The sequence below is a fragment of the Pelobates fuscus genome, chromosome 12 (assembly GCF_036172605.1).
Source record: "Pelobates fuscus isolate aPelFus1 chromosome 12, aPelFus1.pri, whole genome shotgun sequence".
NCBI lineage: Eukaryota > Metazoa > Chordata > Amphibia > Anura > Pelobatidae > Pelobates > Pelobates fuscus.
Window position 1 is genome coordinate 141298044 of NC_086328.1, and position 25507 is coordinate 141323550.

A 25507-nucleotide genomic window follows, 5' to 3' on the forward strand; every position below is an offset into this window, starting at 1 on the left:
GTCACCCTAATTTCAAGCCTCTGCCAGAAGTCCAGGAACAGTTTGTCCAGCCTGGTGAGTGTATCATCAGGGTTAGTGTTTGGAGCTAGGAGCCATGTGGCATCCGCTATCTTAGTTTGACTGCCGCAGGGTGCTCCCGTAGCCGGCTTAACTGATGGCGTTGGGCTGCCTTCTGGGGGGAGCCCGGGATTACACCCGCCAGTCCGGGGGGGGGGGGGGGGGGGGGCGGGAAAAGAGTTGTTAACGGGGCACAGCTTCATGTTTTTTTGCAGCTAGGTTGCCCTGTAGCAGGGGATCGGCTGCTTCCACCGCCCAGGATTCACAGTGCCGCTTTTTCCACGGAGGTAGCCGGTTAGTTACCTCGGGTCGCCAGCCTCCTTCCCACTTTGTAGGTAAATCAGGTAGTTTGGGTGTTGAGTTGATTAGTTCAGATCGAGCAGTAGTGGGCTGTAAAGTGCTGCATTTGGCTTGTTGGTGTAGGATCTCCGAAAAAAAAATGGGAAGTGGGAATCCTCATGTTCTTGTTCCTTTTCCGTCCCTAGGCGTGAGTGGGAGCTAATAATAAAAAGAGGGGGGGAGCAGTGGTGTATCCTGGTTTTGTGCTGCCCTAGGCAGGACAAAACTCAGGCGCCCCCCCTCCCCCCGCGCCACCCCCACCCAACCTTTCCCCCCGCCCCGCATTCTAAATACACACACACACACATTCACTGACAGATACGCATACACTAGCTAACAGAAATGCACACTCGCTAACAGAAACACACACACACTAACAGACACACTCACACTCAGTAACAGACAAACACACTCACTAACAGACACACACTAACAGACACACTCACTCACTAGCAGACACACACTAACAGACACACACACACACTAACAGACACACACACTAACAGACACACACACTAACAGACACAGACACACGCACTAACAGACACACGCACTAACAGACACACGCACTAACAGACACACGCACTAACAGACACACGCACTAACAGACACACGCACTAACAGACACACGCACTAACAGACACACGCACTAACAGACACACGCACTAACAGACACACGCACTAACAGACACACGCACTAACAGACACACGCACTAACAGACACACGCACTAACAGACACACGCACTAACAGACACACGCACTAACAGACACACGCACTAACAGACACACGCACTAACAGACACACGCACTAACAGACACACGCACTAACAGACACACGCACTAACAGACACACGCACTAACAGACACACGCACTAACAGACACACGCACTAACAGACACACGCACTAACAGACACACGCACTAACAGACACACGCACTAACAGACACACGCACTAACAGACACACGCACTAACAGACACACGCACTAACAGACACACGCACTAACAGACACACGCACTAACAGACACACGCACTAACAGACACACGCACTAACAGACACACGCACTAACAGACACACGCACTAACAGACACACGCACTAACAGACACACGCACTAACAGACACACGCACTAACAGACACACGCACTAACAGACACACGCACTAACAGACACACGCACTAACAGACACACGCACTAACAGACACACGCACTAACAGACACACGCACTAACAGACACACGCACTAACAGACACACGCACTAACAGACACACGCACTAACAGACACACGCACTAACAGACACACGCACTAACAGACACACGCACTAACAGACACACGCACTAACAGACACACGCACTAACAGACACACGCACTAACAGACACACGCACTAACAGACACACGCACTAACAGACACACGCACTAACAGACACACGCACTAACAGACACACGCACTAACAGACACACGCACTAACAGACACACGCACTAACAGACACACGCACTAACAGACACACGCACTAACAGACACACGCACTAACAGACACACGCACTAACAGACACACGCACTAACAGACACACGCACTAACAGACACACGCACTAACAGACACACGCACTAACAGACACACGCACTAACAGACACACGCACTAACAGACACACGCACTAACAGACACACGCACTAACAGACACACGCACTAACAGACACACGCACTAACAGACACACGCACTAACAGACACACGCACTAACAGACACACGCACTAACAGACACACGCACTAACAGACACACGCACTAACAGACACACGCACTAACAGACACACGCACTAACAGACACACGCACTAACAGACACACGCACTAACAGACACACGCACTAACAGACACACGCACTAACAGACACGCGCACTAACAGACACGCGCACTAACAGACACGCGCACTAACAGACACGCGCACTAACAGACACGCGCACTAACAGACACGCGCACTAACAGACACGCGCACTAACAGACACGCGCACTAACAGACACGCGCACTAACAGACACGCGCACTAACAGACACGCGCACTAACAGACACGCGCACTAACAGACACGCGCACTAACAGACACGCGCACTAACAGACACGCGCACTAACAGACACGCGCACTAACAGACACGCGCACTAACAGACACGCGCACTAACAGACACGCGCACTAACAGACACGCGCACACTAACAGACACGCGCACACTAACAGACACGCGCACACTAACAGACACGCGCACACTAACAGACACGCGCACACTAACAGACACGCGCACACTAACAGACACGCGCACACTAACAGACACGCGCACACTAACAGACACGCGCACACTAACAGACACGCGCACACTAACAGACACGCGCACACTAACAGACACGCGCACACTAACAGACACGCGCACACTAACAGACACACGCACACTAACAGACACACGCACACTAACAGACACACGCACACTAACAGACACACGCACACTAACAGACACACGCACACTAACAGACACACGCACACTAACAGACACACGCACACTAACAGACACACGCACACTAACAGACACACGCACACTAACAGACACACGCACACTAACAGACACACGCACACTAACAGACACACGCACACTAACAGACACACGCACACTAACAGACACACGCACACTAACAGACACACGCACACTAACAGACACACGCACTAACAGACACACGCACTAACAGACACACGCACTAACAGACACAGACACACTAACAGACACAGACAGAAACACCCCCCCCCCCCCCCCCCCCACAGCCTCCTTACCTTTGGGAATGCTGGGGAGGGGGGGTGTCTCTTCCTCCCTGGTGGTCCAGTGGCTGCTGGGCGATCGGGCGGCACTGCCTGGCGGGCGGCCGGCCGGCCGGCAAGGGAGCACTTCCCCTGAGCTGTCTGCTCAGCTCCCTCGCCAGCCGCAGAGTGAGGCTGGGAGCCGGAATATGACGTCATATTCCGGCTCCCAGCCTCACTCTGCGGCTGGCGAGGGAGCTGAGCAGACAGCTCAGGGGAAGTGCTCCCTCGCCGGCCGGTCGGCCGGCCAGTGCCGCCCGATCGCCCAGCAGCCCGCCGGCATGTCTGTTAGCCGCAAGGCTAACAAGACATTTGCCTTGGGCATTTGGGGGCGGCTTTTTTTGCCGCCCCCTGGAAAATGCCGCCCAAGGCAAATGCCTTGTTTGCCTCGCGGCTACTACGCCCCTGGGGGGGAGGTATTTTGAGCTGCCAACCAGGCAACAGCTGGTATTAAATCCACTGAAAAATGAATTTAAAAAAAAAAACTTCCAGTCGAATTGAATAGAGGCCTAAAACAATTGCTTATTTTTTATGTATTTGCTATTAGAATTGTTTAAATATCTAAGCCTTCTACATCTAGGGAGTTACGAAGACACTGATTTTATTTTATTGAAGGTACATTCAGTGAATTCACAATATTACATGGTATTGTTTGACAACGTTGTAGTCATTTTGCATATATTGAGAGGAGTGATATAACTGTATCATGAGTGAAATGCAAGCAAGCAGATGTCACAAAATGTACTTTTTGTATGAAAAGTAACACATAACAGAATAACATAGTTACAGAAGGTAGGGTAGATGGGGAAGGGGATCTTGTTTAAAGGATCACTATAGTGTCTGGAAAACAAATCGGTTTTCCTGACACTCAGGCTCCACCTGACCCGGTTTTCCTGACCCCTTCAGTTACTCACCTTATTCCACCGCTGGGCTCCCTTACCTCTCCTCCCTCTGACGTCAGCGGAGCGGAATGCGCATGCACTGCCGCGCGCGCGCGTTCAAAATGACCTTAGGAAAGCATTTTTCAATGTGTTCCTATGGTCGCTCTGCGTGATGGAGGCATATTATGCCTCCAGCGTTGCAGATGCGCCTCTAGTGGCTGTCCGGAAGACAGCCACTAGAGGCTGGCTTAACCCCAAATGTAAACATATCAGTTTCTCTGAAACTGCTATGTTTACAGCAGGCAGGGTTAACCCTAGAGGAACCTGGCACCCAGACCACTTTATTGAGCTGAAGTGGTCTGGGTGACTATAGTGTCCCTTTAAGGGCTGATTGTTATGCATAGTTCACAGTTTATTCATTACGGATAGTGTTGTACCCCAGTTTACTAATACATACTATTGAATGGTGTGAGTGCATATTGTCTGATATGCACAATTTCGGAAGGATAGACACAGCTGTGGAATTCGGCGCATGACCATGTCAGCCGTCTGACCCTTGGTTTGGAGTTTAGGTAGAGATCCCATTGGGTCCATGCCATTATTTAATATATATTGGTTATGGAGACTAGTTCAATGCATGAGTGGATAGTTGGGGCAGATTGCTAGTAGTGAGTGCTGCATTCCGTCTGGGAATGCAAGAAGTAAGAAGGTTTCTGGTGTTGCAAGTATGAGAATGTTGGTTTGTGCAGGCGTGTATTAGGTCAGCTATTTCCACCCAATATTGGGTTAGTTGTGGGCAGGACCATCATGTGTGAAGCATGGAGCCAGTACCAACCTGACATCTCCAACAAATGTCAGATTTTGGGGGGTCATCATTTTTTAAGCGAGTGGGAACTGTATACAGCGATATAGCATTTTTCAGGATAGTTCTTTCTTTGTGAGTCTCTGAGAGTGAGCTTCTAATCTTTTTCATACTTCAGTAAGGAGGGGATTGGTACTTCAGTAAGGAGGGGATTGGTTCCTTGAATGATTGGCAGCACACTGGGGAGCATTAACCTTAAGCATATGGTATTTTGTCCACCTCCGACAGCTGTTGTCCATGTGCATCTTTTTTTGTTCCTTTCATAATATTTGTGTAGCTTTAATTTGCATGTCCGAAAATGTTGCAATATTTGAAATGCCGTCCTTTTGTTGTAAGACCTTAAACTCTGAGTCACTTGGCGTAGGGAAGAGATCTTGTATTTATGCCATATTTTATAATTAAAGCTTGGGATGAGGGCTGAAAGTAGGCTATTTTATAATTAAAGCTTGGGATGAAATTAGCTGAAAGTAGGCTAATTTGTGTTTTGCTAGTTTGTGTTTAAGTTTATACTTGTCCCAGTGACTGAGAGGGAGTGCGGTGTTGGGGGAGTTATGTGTATATGTTTTGGTGTCCATGCAAGGCAAGATTATCCTCCTGTGTGGCAAGCTTCAATATGAATCCAGGGGGGCTTGAATTGAGGCTGAGAGTAGTGGGACTTAATATTGCTGCTTGGTAATAGTTTTGTAGATAGGGGAGTCCCATGCCTCCCATTGAGAAGGGTCTGTATAGAGTAGGTGCTGCGAGCCTAAGACGATTTCAGCCCCAGATGTATGGTTTGGGCTTCTCTGATGAATGTTTTAGGTAGCCTGAAGAGTTATAAATATATGCTGGAATTTTGGATGTATCATATTTTGTTTTATTTATTTTTTTTTATAAATACTTCACATGGTATACATATACATCCAACTGTGAATGAATATTTTTTTTTTTTTTTTTACCCATACAAAGGTCTTTCTCCAGGCAGTCTTGTATACACACCTCTTGATCAGGTATACTGTAGGAGCAACACCTTCCTCTTTCTAGAAGGGGCGAGTAATCTCTGCATAACAGATGCAGAAACACTTCACTAGGAGAGCACAGACGGCACAAGCTTCATTGATCTTATTGTCTATTGCTTTTTATAAACTTCCAATTGTTTCTTGAATTTACACCTCTGATCCTGACTCAGGTACATAAATCTTTGTATAGTGTGTTAGTTTTTTTTCTTTAACATGCAAAGGGGTTAATAGTGGTAAATGTTGCTCTGCACTGTGTGAACGAACGCTAATAGTAGCACAGGCTTTGCAGATCCAGCACAAATGGATACCTGGTGGGACTCCCTTAACTACTGCTTTTTACATTTCATTAAAGTTTTTTTTCCATAGAATTGCAGTCTGTGGATTTAGGTGATCGTACAGTGGAGTCTAGTAGCTTAATCTAGGTCGCTGACTCCGTTAAACAGCACAGACAACCAGCTAACCTAAACCAATTCAGAATTAACAATCTTATACTGCAGGCAGCGAAATAGACACATACACACAGAGTATCAGCCCTGTTTATAATCCATACCTTGGAACGTTATGTCCACCTTGGTGACAGGCCTATATAATAGTAGAACGATAAAATATTGTAGTGTCACTTGTTATTACAACATTGTCTCAATACTGAGCACGTTTTGAAAACTTTATAATGAATGTATATAGATTTTGATAGGAAATAGATTGTACTTTAAAACCATAAATCATGTATTAAAATTTGAATGGCTTTATAGACTTTCTGCCTGACACACCTTGATTGCCTATGCCAGGTGGCAGAGTGGCTTTTGGTGTTGTAGTTGGACTCTCAGAACATAAACCTACAGTTGTTTTAGGTGTCAAAGAAGGAAATGGAAAAAATGAGCCATATTGTCTGAACGATGCCAGGGATTTTCTGGGGTGTTCTACATACCGCCATAGAGTATTTTCAAGTTTCAAATAGCCAAGCAATATAATTTTCATTCACGCACTGCCATGTATCATCCATCACAATTTGGTCTCCTGTGTTTCTATATTTCTAATTTCTTTAGCTACATATTTAAAAGGACGCCAGATAGAATATGTACTTTGAAGCACATGGCATTTTTGTTCGAATTTGTTTTTTTGTTCTCCTCTGTCCTACACCCAGTAGATTCTGTTGAGCAGTGTACAGGGGCAAGGGGGTGTAAAAGACGCACATCATCATGCCTGTGGGTGACATCATTATCTGCGTTGAAACAGTGTGTATACAAGTGCCCTCATGGCACTCCATACATTATGGCATACAATATTTTTTAAAAGCCTGACTGGACTCACTAACTGTCCTGCTTTAACATTTATTTTGTCATATAGTTTGTGTTTATTCTCTTTTTAAACATGACCTTATTTCTCTCAAACAACTTTGTATCTTTGACTTCGGCCTAATTCCACAATCTCTGAATCTGAATGTCCCTTTATTTCTACTCCGCTCTCCCTGCCCACCGTGGTTCCTTCTAACTATATAGCGTGCTCTTCCGGCTGTTTGGAATCACAGTCAATCACCTCCTCATTCACATGTTATCAGTTACTGCATTTATACTATACATTTTCTCTGCCATCACCTCCAAACCCCTTCAGGCTAACTACACTGACACCCTGAGACTAAACAGGTAAGGGCACACAGCAGGCTGCCCAGTTAGATAAAACCGTATTCATTACACAGTGAACAATTGAAAAGTAAATTGCAGATATTGGGCTAAATGGGCAAATTAGATCACATGATCTAATTTAGCCATTTCCTGGCTCCCCTGTCTTTACAAATAATTCCAACCACTAGTCGAATATCCATAATTCCTGACTTGTTGAATAAACCCCACTTAATTAGAAATCTGATGAAATCAGTATTTCAGTCTGAATTGCTGCAGGACAGAAGTAGATCATGTATCACAGGGTGCAGCAGTGGTTGTACTTGTCCCACTCCTTATTTTCTGAGTCCTCCCTTTTTAAGGTGTGCTAGAAATGCAGTGTGTTTAACGCAGTGTGTCTGTAATGGGTCACATTCTGACTACCACTGATTGGAAAGATTGTTTGTAAAATACTTCTTCGTAGCTGTCACAGCCACACCTTATTAGCGAATGTAAAGCAGGGTATATCAATAGATCTTCAGTAAAATCTTTAGTCCTGTGAGATGGAAAGTCTGTGAGCTAATAAAAGGTCCCTGGAAATAATGAGACCATTTTAGGCATTCTCAAACATCTGTTTATTATACCTGCGCTTCATATGAACCCCCCACACTGTTGTGTGTTCAGTGATATTCTTGTATTAAAAAATCAGCAACATTTGTTTGATAGCTTTGCATACTGCAAATCCCAACTCCCTCCTCTTCAGTGTAACTTAATGGAAACTTTAGGCACCATAACCACCACAACTCATTGTAATGTTTACATTGGGTACACCTGAAGCCCTCCCCACTCCAGGGATTACAACCACTGCTGCTTGGGGTAATCCTTTAAAGGGACTATAGGAGCCTGGACCAGTTCGTCTCATTGAAGGTTCATTGACCACCTTTAGTGACTGTCTTCCAGATAGCCCCTCGTGGCACTTCCTGAATTCCAACGAAGTTTAAAGGGACACTGTAGGCACCCAGACCACTTCAGCTCATTAAAGTGGTCTGGGTGCCAACTCCCATCACCCTTAACCCTAGAGTGGTAATTATTGCAGTTTTTATAAACTTCAATAATTACCTGCTAGGGTTAACTCATCCTCCAGTGGCTGTCTACCAGACTTCTGGCTTCTTGGACCACTTTTGGTCGTCTAAATGACGCTGGACGTCCTCACGCTATGCACGAGGACATCTAGCGTTGCTGGAATCCATAGGAAAGCATTGAATAATGCTTAACCTATGGGGAGATCCTAATGTGAGCACGGCCATTGCCGCGCATGTTCATCAGGTCTCCCCTGCTGGTGGGGGAGGAGCGTGGGTGGAGCTGAGCCAGCGCCGAGGGACATTGGCGCTGGACCCTGGTAAGTGACTGAAGGGGTTGTTAACCTCTTAAGTGCCGCAGGAGGGGGCGTTGACAAAGAGGGAAACTATAGTGCCAGGAAAAATATTTTTTATTTATTTTTTTTAATTTTTTTTGCCTGGCACTATAGTTTCCCTTTAAGTCTGTGAAAGGACATTGGAAATCCTCATGCTTTTCAAAATCCCTATAGGAAAGCACTTAGTCTTTCCTATGGGGAAACTTTAATGTGTATGTGTAGCCTGCTGAGCATCCACGTTATGTTTCCCCCTTTGGCGTGACATTGCAGGACCACGGCGCTAGAAAAAGGTGAGGAGGGTTGCATACCTATAGATACAGTGAGAAATACAGTTTTGCATTCCGAACTCTATAGTGTTCCCTTAATGTGTAACCCAAACCGTATTACAATATTGGCGTACTGGCTGTTCTAAATGACATTTGTATTATTTAGAATATTTGACACTTAAAATCATTGCAGTCCTTATTTCCTTATATAAGTAAGTGCAGGTGAAACCTATACGTAATGGTAGATGTGTCAAATTGAAACTGTTCCACCCATGTCCATAGTAGAAGACACTTTAAACTTGCAATTTCAGGGATGCACATCTATCAGCGTAGAGGAATTCAGAGCCCAATCGAAGTGCATATAATGTCATATGTAGAAAGCGATTTTCAATCTAGATATATATTTTGGATACTTATTAAAAAAAAAAATGTATTTCTTAGCTCACACCAGGGGTCCCCCCCCCCAATAGAAAGTGTCTCCTTTATTGCTCGAGATGCTGAGCAATTAAACACTGTAAGATGTATCTGATTATAGCCTCCTGGGATATGCTTAGTCTTCTTTACAAATGCTCATGTTTTTTGTTTTCAAATATGTGTCTCTAGGCTCAGGGCTCAAAATGTCACATGGCAGCCAGTTACCGGTCACCAGAAGCATATCCAAAACCTTAAATAAAATGTTATATCATTGTTAATAAAGGGCCCATTTTATCTTTGGATTCTCCTACAGGTGTTTATTGGCGAGTTGCCTCAGGACTTCTTGCGCATCACTCCCACTCAGCAACAACAGCAGATTAATTTGGATGCACAGGCGGCTCAACAGCTACAGTACTCGGGAGCAATGGGTACAGTTGGACGACTCGGCATCACCGTGGTTCAGGTTTGTCATTATTATTGAGATGGAGTGGACGTTTGTTATGCCCTTACCTTAAAGGATTATTCCATTATATGTCATTTTATTATTTACAGTTAAGTGCCTAGTTTTTTAGAATTACTTTACAGAAAAATACTGTCGCAGTGCACAAGAATAAACTATTGAATGTTAAATGTTTAAAACTGCATCTATAGCTTTTCACATCCAGCTTTTTACAAGAAAAAGAAAAGTCAGGTTATAATACACAATGTATCATTGAGATATTGACAGCGTAATATAAGCTGATAAAGAGACTCAATCCCAGTAAAGGGAAACTATAGTCATCAGAACCCACTACAGGCACCCAAACCACTTCAGCTCAATGAGGTGGTCTGGGTGCCAGGTCCATCTAGGGTTAATGCTGCAGCTGAAAACTGTTTACAATAGGGTTAATCCAGCCTCTAGAGGCTGACTCATTGACAGCCGCTAGAGGCACTTCCGCGATTCTCACTGTGAAAATCAGTGAGAAGACGCTGATGTCCATAGGGAAGAATTGAGTAATGCTTTCATATAGGCGGTTTGAATGTGCCGCGCATGCGCATTCGGTGCGGACTTCGGCAGGAGGAGGAGAGGTCACCAGCGCCGAGGGAGTCCGGCACTGGAGAATGGCAAGTGGCTGAGGGGGCCATGAGGGTGGGGGGGGACCTAATGACCCTATAGTGCCAGGAATACGAGTTTGTTTTCCTGGCACTTCGGTGGTCCTTTAATTTAGTGGTTCTGGTGTCTGTAGCCTGTCCCTGCAGGTTTTTGAATGTAAACACTGCATTTTCAGAGAAGGCAGTGTTCGCATTGCTGCCTAAGAACACCTCCAGTGACAGTCAATCAGACGGTCACTAGAGGTGCTTTCTATTCCACGCTCTGCATGAAGATGCTGAATGCTCCCCATAGAAATAGATTGATTCAATGCATCTCTAGGAGGAGATGTTGATTGGCCGCGTAGCATTTTGCCACACATGTTCAATAGCCTCCCAAAAACTTTGGCGGGTTGCGTAATTGTTTGGCAAACACTGCCATTGTCTGTCATTAACCTGATAAATGGAAAATTGTATTGGATACATGAAAATAACGTGCTGTATACTGGATGGTTGAGTTAGTCCCATGAAGGAACATTCCATGTAAAAAAAGTTCTTTTAACCCCTTAAGGACACACGACATGTGTGACATGTCATGATTCCCTTTTATTCCAGAAGTCTGGTCCTTAAGGGGTTAATGGTCATATGACAATCTTTGTGTTAATGGAGGGCTCTTTCTCATCTTTTGTTAAAGACAACAAACACTACATCCTGCTGTAGTGATTATGGTACAGGCATGCTACTGATGCCATGCCTCGGTTCCGTGTCAGCTTTTGAGCAGTTTGACACAGTACCCAGTGAATATGGTGCTCAGCCTTGCTCTTGGCTTACTGTTATTGCAGCAATTACACTTCTGCATTAGTAATGTCCATTTAGCCAAATTTGGACTGCACGAGAGAGAGAGGGTTGGTATGAGGGCATTTGGAGAGGTTTCCTGTCTCCATAGATGGTTCTGTGGATTAAAGAGGAACTACCATTTCTTGGAGATTCATACCATTGAATAAAACATTGAAAATTGCACATAACAGTGTTAACCTTTTTTTTCCAATTAGATGCTTAGTCCATTTCCATTTTTGCCATTAGATGCTTTCTTTTAATTTTTTTGTTATTAAAGATTTAGCAAATCACATCATGGCCCTTTCTGACAAGGCAGAGCTAATATTGCAGATGAGGATAAATGGAGCCGTTGTTTAATTTCTCTGTTTGTTTCCACTATACTGACTGAAAGAACAAAGTTTGTAACAATGATTGACAGGGAGCGAAGATGGAGAGTCCCAGTTGCAGGAATAAGGGGACTTCTACATTTAGTTTATTTTTCACACCGCACAAATAAATTTTTGGTAAATGTAGGGTTAAGTAAATAAATGGGAAGTTTCAGATATCCGGTTTGAGTTGGGATGACTGCCGGCACAGTGCAGCAGGATTTGTGTAGGTCAGATATCTGCACCATTATTTTATCTAAAATAGTTTTAGGTTTTAGAGCTGGTTTATTGATACTAATTTTGTATAATGTGTTTCGATTCCTTCTCTCTTTCTAAATATGTTTTTAGGCCAAGCTTGCAAAAAATTATGGCATGACTCGGATGGATCCTTACTGCAGGATACGTTTGGGATATGCAGTGTATGAAACACCCACAGCACATAATGGAGCGAAAAACCCGCGGTGGAATAAAGTGATCCAGTGTACCATTCCTCCTGGGGTGGACTCTTTCTACCTGGAGATCTTTGATGAGGTTAGCCTTGATACATTTTCCTCATGGTCATATTCAGGCCTTAAGCTCATTTGTTAGATAAATAGTGCTAATTTATAGGAAGGGATGGCACCTACAAAATCTGTCCTTTTCTGCTTGTTCTGTTTTTTTCTTTGTAAATAGTCATTCTTCAGAATGTTACTTAGAATGTAAAAATATAAAGTTTTAAAGCCAAGTATGTGAGGGTTACATGGTGATAATTAGTTTTTGGGCGGCGTAATTGGCCTGGCATGCACACCCTCTGTTCACCATGGAGTGATCATACTTTAGAAGAGCACATGCTGAGAAAGCCCAGTCTATCCACTAAAAAAGGTTTCTCTGTGCAGTTTAGGAAATTGATAAAAACTAAAAGGTGGGAAATTACTCAAAGTTTACCAGATCTCCAGTATGTGCAGGATTTACTCAAACAGCAGAAGTATTTTCAAACATAAAATGAATAAATTGCAATAAAAATATAAAACAAAGAAATGCCCAACCAACCAATCTGAGGACGTATACATAAAACAAATGCCTTTCAATTATAACCAAAATATGGGACATTCTTCGATTGAGTGACAAAAAACTGCACTAGAATTTAATAGCAGAATGTATTGTGAATGAAAACCACTTTTATTTCAAGTTTCAATAAAATTCCAAAAAAGAGTTTGTTGCTTTTGAAGGCATACAGAAAGGAGAAACATGCACAGGAATCTGTCAGATTTACACTGTTTGGTGAATTCTGGTTATTAGAACATTGAGAATAAATTCATTTTCAGTGAGATTACATTTTGTTTGCTCTTGATGATTACATGTCCTCCCCTTGCTGCTCACCTTTATCAACGGAGAAATGAGATTGAAGCTCTTTTTCTGGCTTCTCAAGGCTGTGTCTGCGTAGTGCGTTTGCAGTTATGGTTTCCCTCTTTATTTGCTTTTCCAAGTGCTGTATAAAGGCAGAAATCCTGGAGGATGTAATATTCTATCACTTCCACGCAGTGCTGTCAGTCACAATGTTGTGAATGTGAGCAGAAAGAAGGAGAATAGAGCGAATAATTGATCTGCCATGTCTGTGTTTGGCGATCTTTTTATTTTACTCAGATCAATAGGCAGACATATTTTGGATTCACCATGGTGACCTTGTGACATAGCTTTATCAATCTGTGACACATTTCTGCATCCTAACTGTAGCATGTTATTTCATTAACCACCATTGTATGTTAAACATTCCAATCTTTTTCTACTCTTTTTGCACACAGAGAGCTTTCTCCATGGATGACCGCATCGCTTGGACGCACATCACTATACCTGAGACGCTGAAGGAGGGAAAGGTGGTCGATGAATGGTTTAGTCTGAGTGGGAGGCAGGGGGATGACAAGGAGGGCATGATTAACCTTGTGTTGTCCTTCTCGGTGAGAATGCCTGAAAAATATAAATGTATAGTTCTAAATGTGCTACATAATACATAATGCTTGGTTTTCTTTTTCTTTTTTTGTTGTCTTTTTTGCTCTTGTTCAAATGCATCCTTAAACTGAACTTGTCATGCACAAAACTACATTAGCTATTTTTAAAGAGCATGACATTTCATCTCTACATTGTGCTAGCAGTTTTACCAGCAAATGCAAAGGCTAGTTGAAAAAAATATTTTAAAATAGGTTTTTCTCCCACCTGTCAATCACTTCTTTGGCATAGACTCTATGCAGAAGAGACCTCCACTAGCAGCAGACCTTCTGCTCTTCACCAATAGCACCACAGTGCATGCGCTGTAATCGCTATGATGAATTCCTAGCCAGTGCAGCTTACCTGGCTACAGAGTATAGGACAGATTGATATCTTCAAACTCCGGCATGCTGGCAATTAAGCCAGCGTGTCTGCGTCATGGAGGAAGTTTTCCAGCAGGGCAAACCAGTGAAGAAAGCAGGAGAAGCAAGGGCAGACAGAGCTTGGTGTTACAGAAATGTAATAATATTGCAGCGGGGTGGCAGGTTCCCTTTAACAGGCTTAGCTCCAAATTGAAAGAAGCTCCGAATTTGTTTTTTAATTATTAAAATTACCCCGCTGATCTGAAAACACTTATCCCAAATAATGTACAAATTACAAACCAAAATGAATGAGTTTCAGTGAACACATATGCAATGCTGTGTCAAAGTTTTGATACCACTTTGAGTAGGCATTTAAAAAGAACATAAGCTCTACAGTAAAAAGGCTTAGTATTTTAAAAATACGCACATTTACATTACCTATGTCAGGAGAGGAGGTAGGACTAGAAATGATCTCCGGTGAGATGCTTCCAGCGTCTATCAGAATGCTACATGAAGATGAAACCGTATGGGAGGTGGACCAGATCGGTCTCCGCTGCATAGTAGGAGTCTGCCTTGCTTGGCCACCCTGGTCCGGCGCTGTGATAGTATCAACTTAAATTTGCCTTCCACTAACTTTTAAGGCAGCATCCAATAATCTGTTGATATTTGTGCTTGCAAAATTGTCAGCATTTGTGAATACTCAAATATCTTTTTGAGAGGGCTGTGGTATTTTGTTTCTTCAAGATGGCTAGCTAGCTGTACGTGCACATTGTCAGATGTATACACACAGCTTCTCAAATTTCATCAGCCTTATTTGTAGTATATTTTCTTCTCCCTGCACAAAAAGTGCAATAATATGTATTGCCTTTAACAAATGTATATGCTCGTTAGCAGTTTGGACAGCTCAAGGTACAGATCTCATTAGCTGCAATACAAACCAGGGCTAATGTATACCTCTTATGTACATTAATGATCTATTTTTCCACTACAGCCCATTCTAAATTTCATTAATAGTTGTCAATTTTATTTTAATGTGCCCTTAAATCACCCAACTATTAAACTTTATTTGAAAAATATTTCCCTTGGTTTCAGGTTATAAATGTTATAAAGCCAGTGTTCCTTTTTAAGTGTAGTTTTGTTCTACTCATTAGTATTAATGTATTTGTATTCTTCTTTCAGTCCATGCCAGCAGCAATGATGATGCAGCCTCAACCTGTGGTTTTAATGCCTACAGTGTATCAACAGGGAGTTGGCTATGTGCCCATTGCAGGTAAAAATGCTAACAGGTTGGGTTTCTGCGTGACTGGAATGTATGTAGTGGAGTTACCTCTGAGAGCATGTGGTTTAGGCTGCAGTTTGAAAAGGAGCCCAAGTAGTCTGAATGTGTTAATTCTAGTAGAACTGTAATACATTGGCTGGACTATGCTATATGGGGCAGTAATCTTTGATATCCATAAACAAAATTTATGCACAAAGTATAAAGTAAGATATAATCTAATTTAAAACATGTGTAATGTCACCTGCCATCAAGATTTTGGGGGTATTTAGTTCCGCTCAGCAACATTTTCGAACCACTATAATTTATCACTGTCAGTGTACTGGTAATGAGTGTGGTCACCTTCTTGTGGTGTGGTTACCTTCTTGGCATGGGGTCAGGTCACCTCTGTCTAATGGGATATTGCACCAGTCTTCAAGAGGAAAAGCCCCAGTTCTTGAAAACAAAAGAGATGGACATGACGTTTCCACACTGCATTCTAGAAAGTCCCATAAAGGTTCTATGATATATCAATCCATCACAGAATATAAATCCCTAAAAGATGTGCTCATAAGAGTGAAACAAAGGGAAATCTACTCGTTGTTCTTCACCAAACACACCCAAAACCAGACAGAAAAACATGTAAGTGTAGAACCCCAAAGTACAGGAAAGATATATCTCCTCGGAATTCTATAACCTCCTATATCTGAAAATCCTTATATTCATAGTGTAAAACCATATGAGTAATGAGGCTATGGGGGAAGAGGTGGTAGAACGTTCACAAAAAGTGAACAAATGCCTAGGGGTGCAACTGATGGAACCAAATCTTCCTCCTTGATATATCCTTAATATTGGAAGAAGAGAAACACAATATATAGATATTTCATTCCATCACTTGTGCAGGCTGTGGAAGATGTGTTTCTGGGGTACATTAAACCTCTCAAGAATTTGCTTTGGTTTGTGAAATTCGACATTATCATCCTGCAGTATTTATTAACAAAAAAGGGTAGCCACTAATCTCCTTAGTCAATACATAGGGGTGATGATGTTAGTTTTACCTATGTTTTGTGTAGAGTTCAGAATACAATCTCCACAGCGGTGCATTTATCATAGATGGGATGTCAGGTAGTTTATGTTCACTATATCCAACTGATGCGATTAATTAAGATACAAAGAAGCAAAATATAATGGAACACTGTTTATATTTATTTTACAAAAATTCCCAACCCCTTATTAGAAACTCTTACACAATAAAAGTGTGGTTTTCGTTTTCATGATCAGTAGTATACAGTCAAGCAGTATGTTCAGAGGATTTTTTCTACTCTGTCAAGGCAGCTGGTTCCACCGGTATGTTGAGTGCCGATTTGCAATATGTGCATTCCGAACCGCAGGGACGCTGAGATTAAACCTCGTTGAAATAGTCCGTGCTCTCTGATATGCGTGCAGGCCAATGGTTCATAAAAGTATTTTCACTCTTCCATCCTGCAGAACTTTTCATGTGTCTTCCAGCATTTAGCTCTTTTTTTCAATGAGAGCATGTCTATATAATTCCCTTATCTGGTATATACTTCAAAGGGGCCTGTTTAAATAAGGTGCTACACAGTGGTAAGTAAATAACTACCTGATAACTTATTACTAAAATACATAAAACCATATATAAACAAAATAAACGGAAAAGATCAGTATAAATGAGGATGTCGCTACATATAATGCAGGTTAAAAGAAAACCAACCTCAATTATTACTTCTTAAATGGATCATTTCAAGCCAGTTACATGGATTCATGTGTCTGCTTTTGTAAAAAAAAAAATACACAAAGTAATTTTAAAAGGGTATAATTTTTTTTTTTAACAAATATTAAAACCTGGTTTTCTATAAAAAAATTCTTTAAAAGAACCAAACAAACTGGACACTCCTTATATTCTACTAGTTCTCAGAGGGTTACAGGATGCAATATTTACACCAGAGGTGTAAGAGGTTCTGTAACATTGTAGAATTCGTATCTCATATTATGGATTAGGCATCACTTTGACATTTGATTTAAAGACCTTTGCCCACCACATCTGTTTAGGTGGAAGACATACTTGAGCACTTTAGCAAAACAGTGTTTTTGGTTATATTAGCAGTCTTCATGACAAAATATTAATCATGTAATCATTAATGTACAAAAAAATTTTTTTTTTTAAACTCAACTAGCCTTCCGTTGTTTAGGAGCCAGCTGCACTGCCCAAATACAAAATAAATTTAACGGTTTATTATATATACCCCAAATGAAAACTTGTATGTATTTAATTATACATTTTTCATTGGGGATAAATCTCTCTTGTCTGCAGACTTTGCGAGCCCACCCCTTCTAACCCCGCCCAGACTTTCTGTGGCTGTCCACTCACAGAATTCCCAAAGCAGCTCAATGAGAAGTCATTTGTAAGTCAGGTGCCCTGGGAAATTGCTTCCTCTTGAGGTCAGCTGCATAGAGCTAACAAAACCAGGAATTGACATTGCCGGTTTTCTGCTTGAAAGTGTCAATTTTTATTGAAATCTGCACTTTTTGCAAAAGGAGAAAGAGTAAACTCTTCACACATAAAGCTTTTCAGCAAGCTAAAATTGGAGTGACCCTTTAAATTAGAACAATAACAAGGATCAGTTAGATTCCATAGAATTATATTTCACGGGGGAAGCTAGGAGCAGAGAGTTCATTGTATGTTAAAAATAAAACAACCCCAAATTGGAGACTACACCACAAGATGTCATTTTTTTTATTGCTCCAGCTCTAAAAGAATGGAGACTTTTTTCTTCTTGAAGTATGGCACAGTATTCCAGCTCACACGGTCTACCCGTGCACCCCATATTTCACCTGCAGCTTGTGTATTTATTTAAACGCAATCTGAATTACTCCTTCAGCGATGGGCACAGTGTCATTAATGGGGGAGAGGGGTGGAGGGCAAGAGCAACTTTTTATTTTTTTTATTTGAAGCATATTTTTAAGTGAATTAAATCACAACATCTGTAGACATGTATGTTGATTGAGCAGAATAGTCAATAATACAATATAAAATGGAACAGACTTTCTAAAGGGCTGAGGATGATTTGTGATTGGTATGTGTTGGTCTGGTTCATGTGTTTTGAAAAGGTTTATACTGTACGTAGCGGATGTCTGTTAATGCATTTATTCTTTTTAGCAATTTAAATGTAATAAACATATGTTAGGAAATCAACACTTTAATAATGCCTCTGTCATCTCTACTTACGTTAAACTGATTTACAACTAAAATTCAATTTTTTATTTTTTTATTTTTTTTATGAAGACTGTTGTGTAACAGTCTTCTGAACTTCTGATATTTGGATGCCCATTCCGTGTCCAGTTGGCAGCATGTTATTTCTGTATAGCTGACTTCTCGCTGTATCAACAATTCCTGCTTGCTAAGGTTTGATTGCTGCTAACCTTCCGAAAATATCATATGCAGTTAATTTATGTCTTGTGGTTTCAGAAGACGTGTACACCTTTGTAACATTTGCAATAAGACAAAAAACTTGAATTTTAGCAGTGATTGGTCATTTCTCAAACTTTTGCATTTCATACAAAGCTATATTACCTGTATATTAAATTATCCTCATATATAGTCCATTAACATTCTTTCTTACTTATCAATTTCACTCTTTTTCTTATGTTTGTATCCTGTTCTATCTTTCTTACATCTTTACCTAGGTCTTGATTACTTAACTCTGGGTAAGTGTATGCAGCCTTCAGCATGATATGTTTTGCCAAGCACTTCACAAAACGAATCTGTGTGTTTAATACAATCACAGCTATTATTTATTGTAATTTAAAAGCTGTCTAGGGCAGTCTAAGTGAATCCTCACAGCTGCTGGTGTTTCCAAACTGGTTATGAACTTTCTTGATATGTGGATGTGGTTGAATTGTTTGATGTTCGTAGATGTTATTTGGAGAATAGGGGAATCTTTCTTGAAGTGTTAGTCTCCTGTAGTGTGAAATCCAAGTTTCTGTTTGGAAACGTTTATCTTCTGGTTTGTATGTTTGAATAATATGGATTTTGGTTGTAGAATAGTAACGTCGTTGTTCCCATAGTAGGATACGTAAGACGCCAATTAGTTGCAAAGTTCTGCAGTGCTGCAGCATTCAAGTGGCTAACAGAGCATTTAGGTAACTGATGTTTCCTTCTGTTACAGGATTTAAAGGGAACCTTTGGGCGCCATAAAAACGTAATCATAATTATGGTGACTGCTTTCCTTTCGGGATTTCTCTCCAGAGCCGTTTAGCTCAGCCCCTGTCCTTCTGTTGCTCTGAAATTTTCCATAGTGAAAGATGCGGACGGAGGTGCCACAGATTGGCTGAGAGCATCAGCTGACCGTATGAGCCAGACAGTAGCTCCCCATCCATTAGAACAGCTTAGGAAACATATATACGTTCCTCAAGTTGTTTTGTCGGAAGGTAGTTTAGCGTTCAGAGGCAATCAGAGGTGCCTCTGGCTGCGTCAGTCCGATGTTTCTTGTTTGAAGACTCTTAGAGCAGCAGTAGAACAGGGGCAGAGCTAAACAGCGTTGGATAGAAGACATTCACAAACGTTTTAACCCCTAAAGGGAATCTACTGGTACATACATTCATTCTGATGAAGTGGTTATGGTTCTCGGAGTGTTCCTTTTAATTGGTAATAAGGTTACAAAAACTAACAACTGTGAACTTACCTTGTAGTGATATGCTGTCCTGCGAATGGCCATCATTAACTAATTTGTTAAGATACATTTTTAATAAACTACTCTTTCCGTTTTACCTCTTGCATTTAAAGCCGTAGGCTAGAAATATGAGTCAGGTGTCATGCAGTATAAATGGAACAGTAAAGAGTTACTTGTAGCGGACCCTCCATAAAGTCGGCAATCAGTTCATCCGGCTGGTTACCTCCGCTATTAATAAAGGACCAGACCCATTTCTCCCAACTCCCCCTAGGTCCCCCCTTGGCAGCCAGCATCCGCTACGACTGGCGGCATTGCTCCTGGGTTAGCATATTCCCTAGTTGGACCTCGATGGACCCTGCCTGGGCTCTATCTTCTTGGAGGTTCGGCAGGGGAAGATTTTCTCAATCTTCCAAGGCCGGAGCACAGATGGCGGCCACATGCAACAGGTGCCGGACCCCAGTACCCGAGCACGGACCGATCACATTGGTGGTGTCACACTTTTGCTCTACCACCCAGTATGGGCCCTATCATGCCAGACAGGTTTGAGAATCAGGACCTTCTGCCCAACCTGAAAGCTACGACTCCTGGCTCCCTGATCATACCATGCGTGCTTGCACTTCTGGGCCACTTGGAGGTTTTCCTGCACTAGCTGGGTGAGCTCCTCCAGTCGGTCCCTCAACTCCAGCACGTATGGAACGATGGGGGTCACCCCTTGCCTCTGTGCTAGGATGAAGGCCTGAGTCTCATATATTAGCTTGGTTAGTAGTTCCGCCGGGGGAGTCTCTTCGAAGAAGGCCAAGCACTGCCTTTTTGCCTTTTCAAATGCATCTTCTTCCCCTTATGGCTATGGGGTCGGCAATCAGTTCAGCTGACTGGTTACCTCCGCTATTAATAGAGGACCAGGCACAGAAAGCCTGCCAAACAATCATTCTCCCCAAAGAGTATCCCCACCAATCTCGGGGACTAACAGCCTCCGTTCGTGGGGTCCCTGGGTGAAACCAGGCAAGGGAAGCGTCTCCTTTCAGGACATGAATACTCCCCCTGGCCGGCGTTCGTTTATACGAACAGTGGCCACCCAGGAAAGCACTCATTAATTACTTCCCTTGTGGTTTCTCACTTATGTTGCAAGTTATCAACGTTCTAATTGATTGGTGTGAACATTCCAAGGGGCACTGGGGAGGTCCTCGTTCAGGAGCTGAACGAGGTCTGAAGCAATCCGCGAATGCTCCCCCTGGATGGCGTTAGTCTAACGAACAGGTCGCCAGCCAGGGTCGGCACGCACAGAGGCTTCCCTTGCGGTTTGTGGTTTTCACACCTCGTTTGTGTGAACGTTCTAACTAAACATTCTAAATGGGGTATTGGGGTGGACATCGTTCGGGAGACGAACAGGCTTTGTTCGTACGCTGCCTCCCAAACTCGGAGCAGGTAAAACACACAAGAAATCACAAATCCATGGGGAACAAAATACTTTTTACGGTTTAGCGGTGATCCTGCTACATTACTATAGATGGAATACATTTCACAGAAGAACATTTAGTTCTAATGTTTCCATGAGGATGTTGGATTTCACTTGAGAGACTTTGATGGTCTGTTGCTTCACAGAGAACTTGTTCTTCAGTGGAATAAAAGTTTTATATGTTGGATGATCTCATGCTTATTAATTGGGGAGGAGGTTTAGTGGCTTAGTGGCTAGGCTAAGGGCTCACAAGGGTCCTGCACTGAGTCATCAGCGTATTGCCCTGTTCTCTGTTTTTGCCTAATAGTCTGTGGGTCAAACACTGCTCTGATCTGCTGAAGGGAAATAGGTGTTGCCACAGAGAGACTCCATCAAGCATTTTAGCATTTTCATAGGTGTTGCCACAGAGAGACTCCATCAAGCATTTTACATGTTCAAAGAGGGACACTTTAATTTTAGGGGTGCATCCAGGAGCAGGGCTGATACATTTTAGGTGACTTACTCATAACAATTATTTTTTTATTTTTTTTGAAAATAAATTATAATTTAGAGCAAGAACAATGTGTCTTATTTACAAAAAACTGATTTCTAAACACATGTATTTTAGTTTAACCCCTTAAGGACACAACTTCTGTAATAAAAGGGAATCATGACGGACTATATCCGCCATGTGTCCTTAAGGGGTTAAAGATGGATAAATAATTGTGATACATCAACAATATCGTGATGCGAGAAAATAGGGACATTAGGATAGAAACGAGGGAAAGAGAGATTTTGGCCCTAAATAGGGACTGTCCCTTCTAAATAGAGTGTTACCCAATTAGGACAGAACTTTGCACAGTATTCAAACAGAACCATGAAAAGTTCTCTTGGACCTTGATGGAGAAGGAGTTGTTTTACCTATGCAATGTTTAGTGAATATTCCCCTAGACATACAGAGCTATACATAATAAATAAATATATATACCGTATATACTCGAGTATAAGCCGACCCGAATATAAGCCGAGGCCCCTAATTTTACCCCAAAAAACTGGGAAAACTTATTGACTCGAGTATAAGACTAGGGTGGAAAATGCAGCAGCTACTGGTAAATTTCTAAATAAAATTAGATCCTAAAAAAGTTATATTAACTGAATATTTATTTACAGCGTGTGTATATAATGAATGCAGTGTGTGTGTGTGAATGCAGTGTGTGTGTGTGAATGCAGTGTGTGTGTGTGTGTGAATGCAGTGTGTGTGTGTGTGAATGCAGTGTGTGTGTGAATGCAGTGTGTGTGTGTGTATGCAGTGTGTGTGTGTATGCAGTGTGTGTGTGTGTGTGAATGCAGTGTGTGTGTGTGTGTGAATGCAGTGTGTGTGTGTGAATGCAGTGTGTGTGTGTGTATGCAGTGTGTGTGTGTGTATGCAGTGTGTGTGTGTATGCAGTGTGTATATAATGAATGGAGTGCAGTGTGTGTATGAGTGCAGTGCAGTGTGTGTATGAGTGCAGTGCAGTGTGTGTATGAGTGCAGTGCAGTGTGAGTGCAGTGTGTGTATATAATGAATGCAGTGCAGTGTGTGTGTGTGTGAGAGTGCAGTGTGTGTGTGTGTGTGAGTGCAGAGCATTGGTGGGGGTGGGCATTTTATTAATTATTATTAATTATTATTAATTATTATTGTAATATATATATTTTTTAATGTTATTTTTTTATTATTATTATTTTTTGTATTTATTTTTTCGTCCCCCCTCCCTGTTAGCTGGCCAGGGAGGGGGGCTCTCACTCCCTGGTGGTCCAGTGGATGGGCTGTAGGAGGGGGGCTGTCAGGAAGCTGTAACTTACCTTCACAGCAGCTCCTGTCAGCTCCCTTCTCTCTCCTCCGTCCGTGCAGCTCCCAGGTCAGCTTCCTCTGCAACTCTCGCGGCCCCGTGGAGCGTTGCCACGGTAACCCGTGGCAACGCTCTGACCCCGCGGCTCTCGCGAGAGTTGCACAGGAAGCTGACCTGGGAGCTGCACGGACGGAGGAGAGAGAAGGGAGCTGACAGGAGCTGCGGTGAAGGTAAGTTACAGCTTCCTGACGGCCCCCGGTCCTTGTCTGTATTATGGCAATGAAAATTGCCATAATACAGACAACTGACTCGAGTATAAGACGAGTGAGTGTTTTTCAGCACAAAAAATGTGCTGAAAAACTCGTCTTATACTAGAGTATATACGGTATATATATATTGTTACAGGGTGTCAGTCTCAGGTCCTGGTTTCTACTTCTGTATTTCTTATTACTAGCTAAAAGTATATACTATATACAGGGCTTGGAAGATTGAATGCTCAGTAAGCCTCATTATAATACAAGATACTCATCCTTTGAAAAGGTTAAAATGCCTTTCCACGTCTGCAGGGTTTACAATCAAGAATTTCCTCTCCTGTCTGCAATCTGTGGCAAGCAGGAACCCCCTTTTTTCTCAAACTGACACTAGTTTTAACTATCTTTTATAAACATCCTACCGTTGGGGAAAAAAATAACTATTCTTTCTAACTATCTGCAAATTTTAATTTGGTTACTAAATCAGACTGTCATGTACTTCAGTTAACAATAGACGTGCTAGAAATGCGCAGTAGAATAACGGTAATGTTACATGAATAATTGTACTTTTTGCACTGAACGTCTATGATTGGTTGATTTTGTCTCCTGTTGGATACACCCCTGTGAAAACTGTGTTTGTTTCATATATACACTTCTTTCTGAAACTTCATAATGACTGGTCTGCTTTAATTGTACATTAATTGTTCTCTGCAGTGAACATATACAAAGATTAAGGAAAGCAGGATGTGTTACCAGCATAAGTCCATGGCAGCGTAAGGGTTACATTCCCTGTAAAATTCTTAGAGCCTAACAGACCACCTAGATATTATAGATTTGATTATTATGTGTATACCACCAGCTTATTCTGCAGCTCTTTACATTAGAACAGTGATTCTAATCCTTTCAATTTTGAGGGACAATTATTTGCACAGCACGAGTCTGGCAACCCATTCTTCAACTAGATAATGAGCTCAGTGACACATTCATCAAACGTAGTATAATTAACATTAAAATACATTTTGCATTGCATCTTAATTAGGCTCTTTACAGTATCAAAGGATTTTGCATTTCACTGGGGAAAGTCAGTACCACTACAGACACAAATTATGGTGGGCAGATGCCTGGGGTCTGATGAATGTGATCTTCCTACTCCAACCACTGGGAATCCAAGTTTAGGATCTGACACATGAATTAAGAACTATTAGCCTAGAAGTTCCATTTGCAATTCTTCAGTTTAGTTTTACCTTCCTGTAGCTTCTCGAGATAAGGGTAGTTTTGTGTGGAATACTGAATGTCTCTACACATACGCAGTTATTTACTGTGAATGATGGAATGATCCATCTAAGCTTATACAAGAGATGCTGAAACAGTGTATATTTTCCTGTATTCAAGATCCATTTGTGATGAGACCTATGTCCCTTCACAGACATTTATATCAAATTGTTATATTATAATTATCGCCATTTATATAGCGCCAACAGATTCCGTAGCGCTTTACAATATTACAAGAGGGGGGATTTAGCTATAATAGGAAAATGACAAGAAAACTTTCAGGAACGATGTATCAATGTTGTGTTAGTAGTTATTTGTAAATGCTATGTCTGCTGCAACACACTTTATTTAACATCCGAGCAAAGAGGCAATTTTCAGATTGATTTTACAGTCAGAGAAATTCTCCTGTTCCTTATTGGAAACTAGTAAACGTGATCTCTATGACAAAGGCTTTGGCTTCTCCTGGAACATTATAGAATTATCCATTTATAATCCTGTTCTGGTCACAAAGCCCATA

At 42.0% G+C, this 25507-nt stretch overlaps 1 protein-coding gene across 3 annotated transcripts in view; it reads left to right on the top strand.

Moving 5' to 3' along the window:
* TOLLIP (toll interacting protein) overlaps positions 1–25507 on the top strand; it is a 56885-nt gene that overhangs the window by 27927 nt on the left and 3451 nt on the right. The window contains exons 1-6 of one of the 3 annotated variants that reach the window (XM_063438519.1): positions 6002–6141; positions 9977–10126; positions 12282–12464; positions 13715–13867; positions 15437–15527; positions 19218–19238. In XM_063438519.1, coding sequence (XP_063294589.1) covers positions 10088–10126; positions 12282–12464; positions 13715–13867; positions 15437–15527; positions 19218–19238 — 487 coding nt within the window. In that variant the 5' untranslated portion in view covers positions 6002–6141; positions 9977–10087. Of the gene's footprint in view, positions 1–6001; positions 6142–9976; positions 10127–12281; positions 12465–13714; positions 13868–15436; positions 15528–19217; positions 19239–25507 lie in introns of those variants that run through there. The other 2 variants (XM_063438517.1, XM_063438518.1) reach the window with 2 other exon arrangements.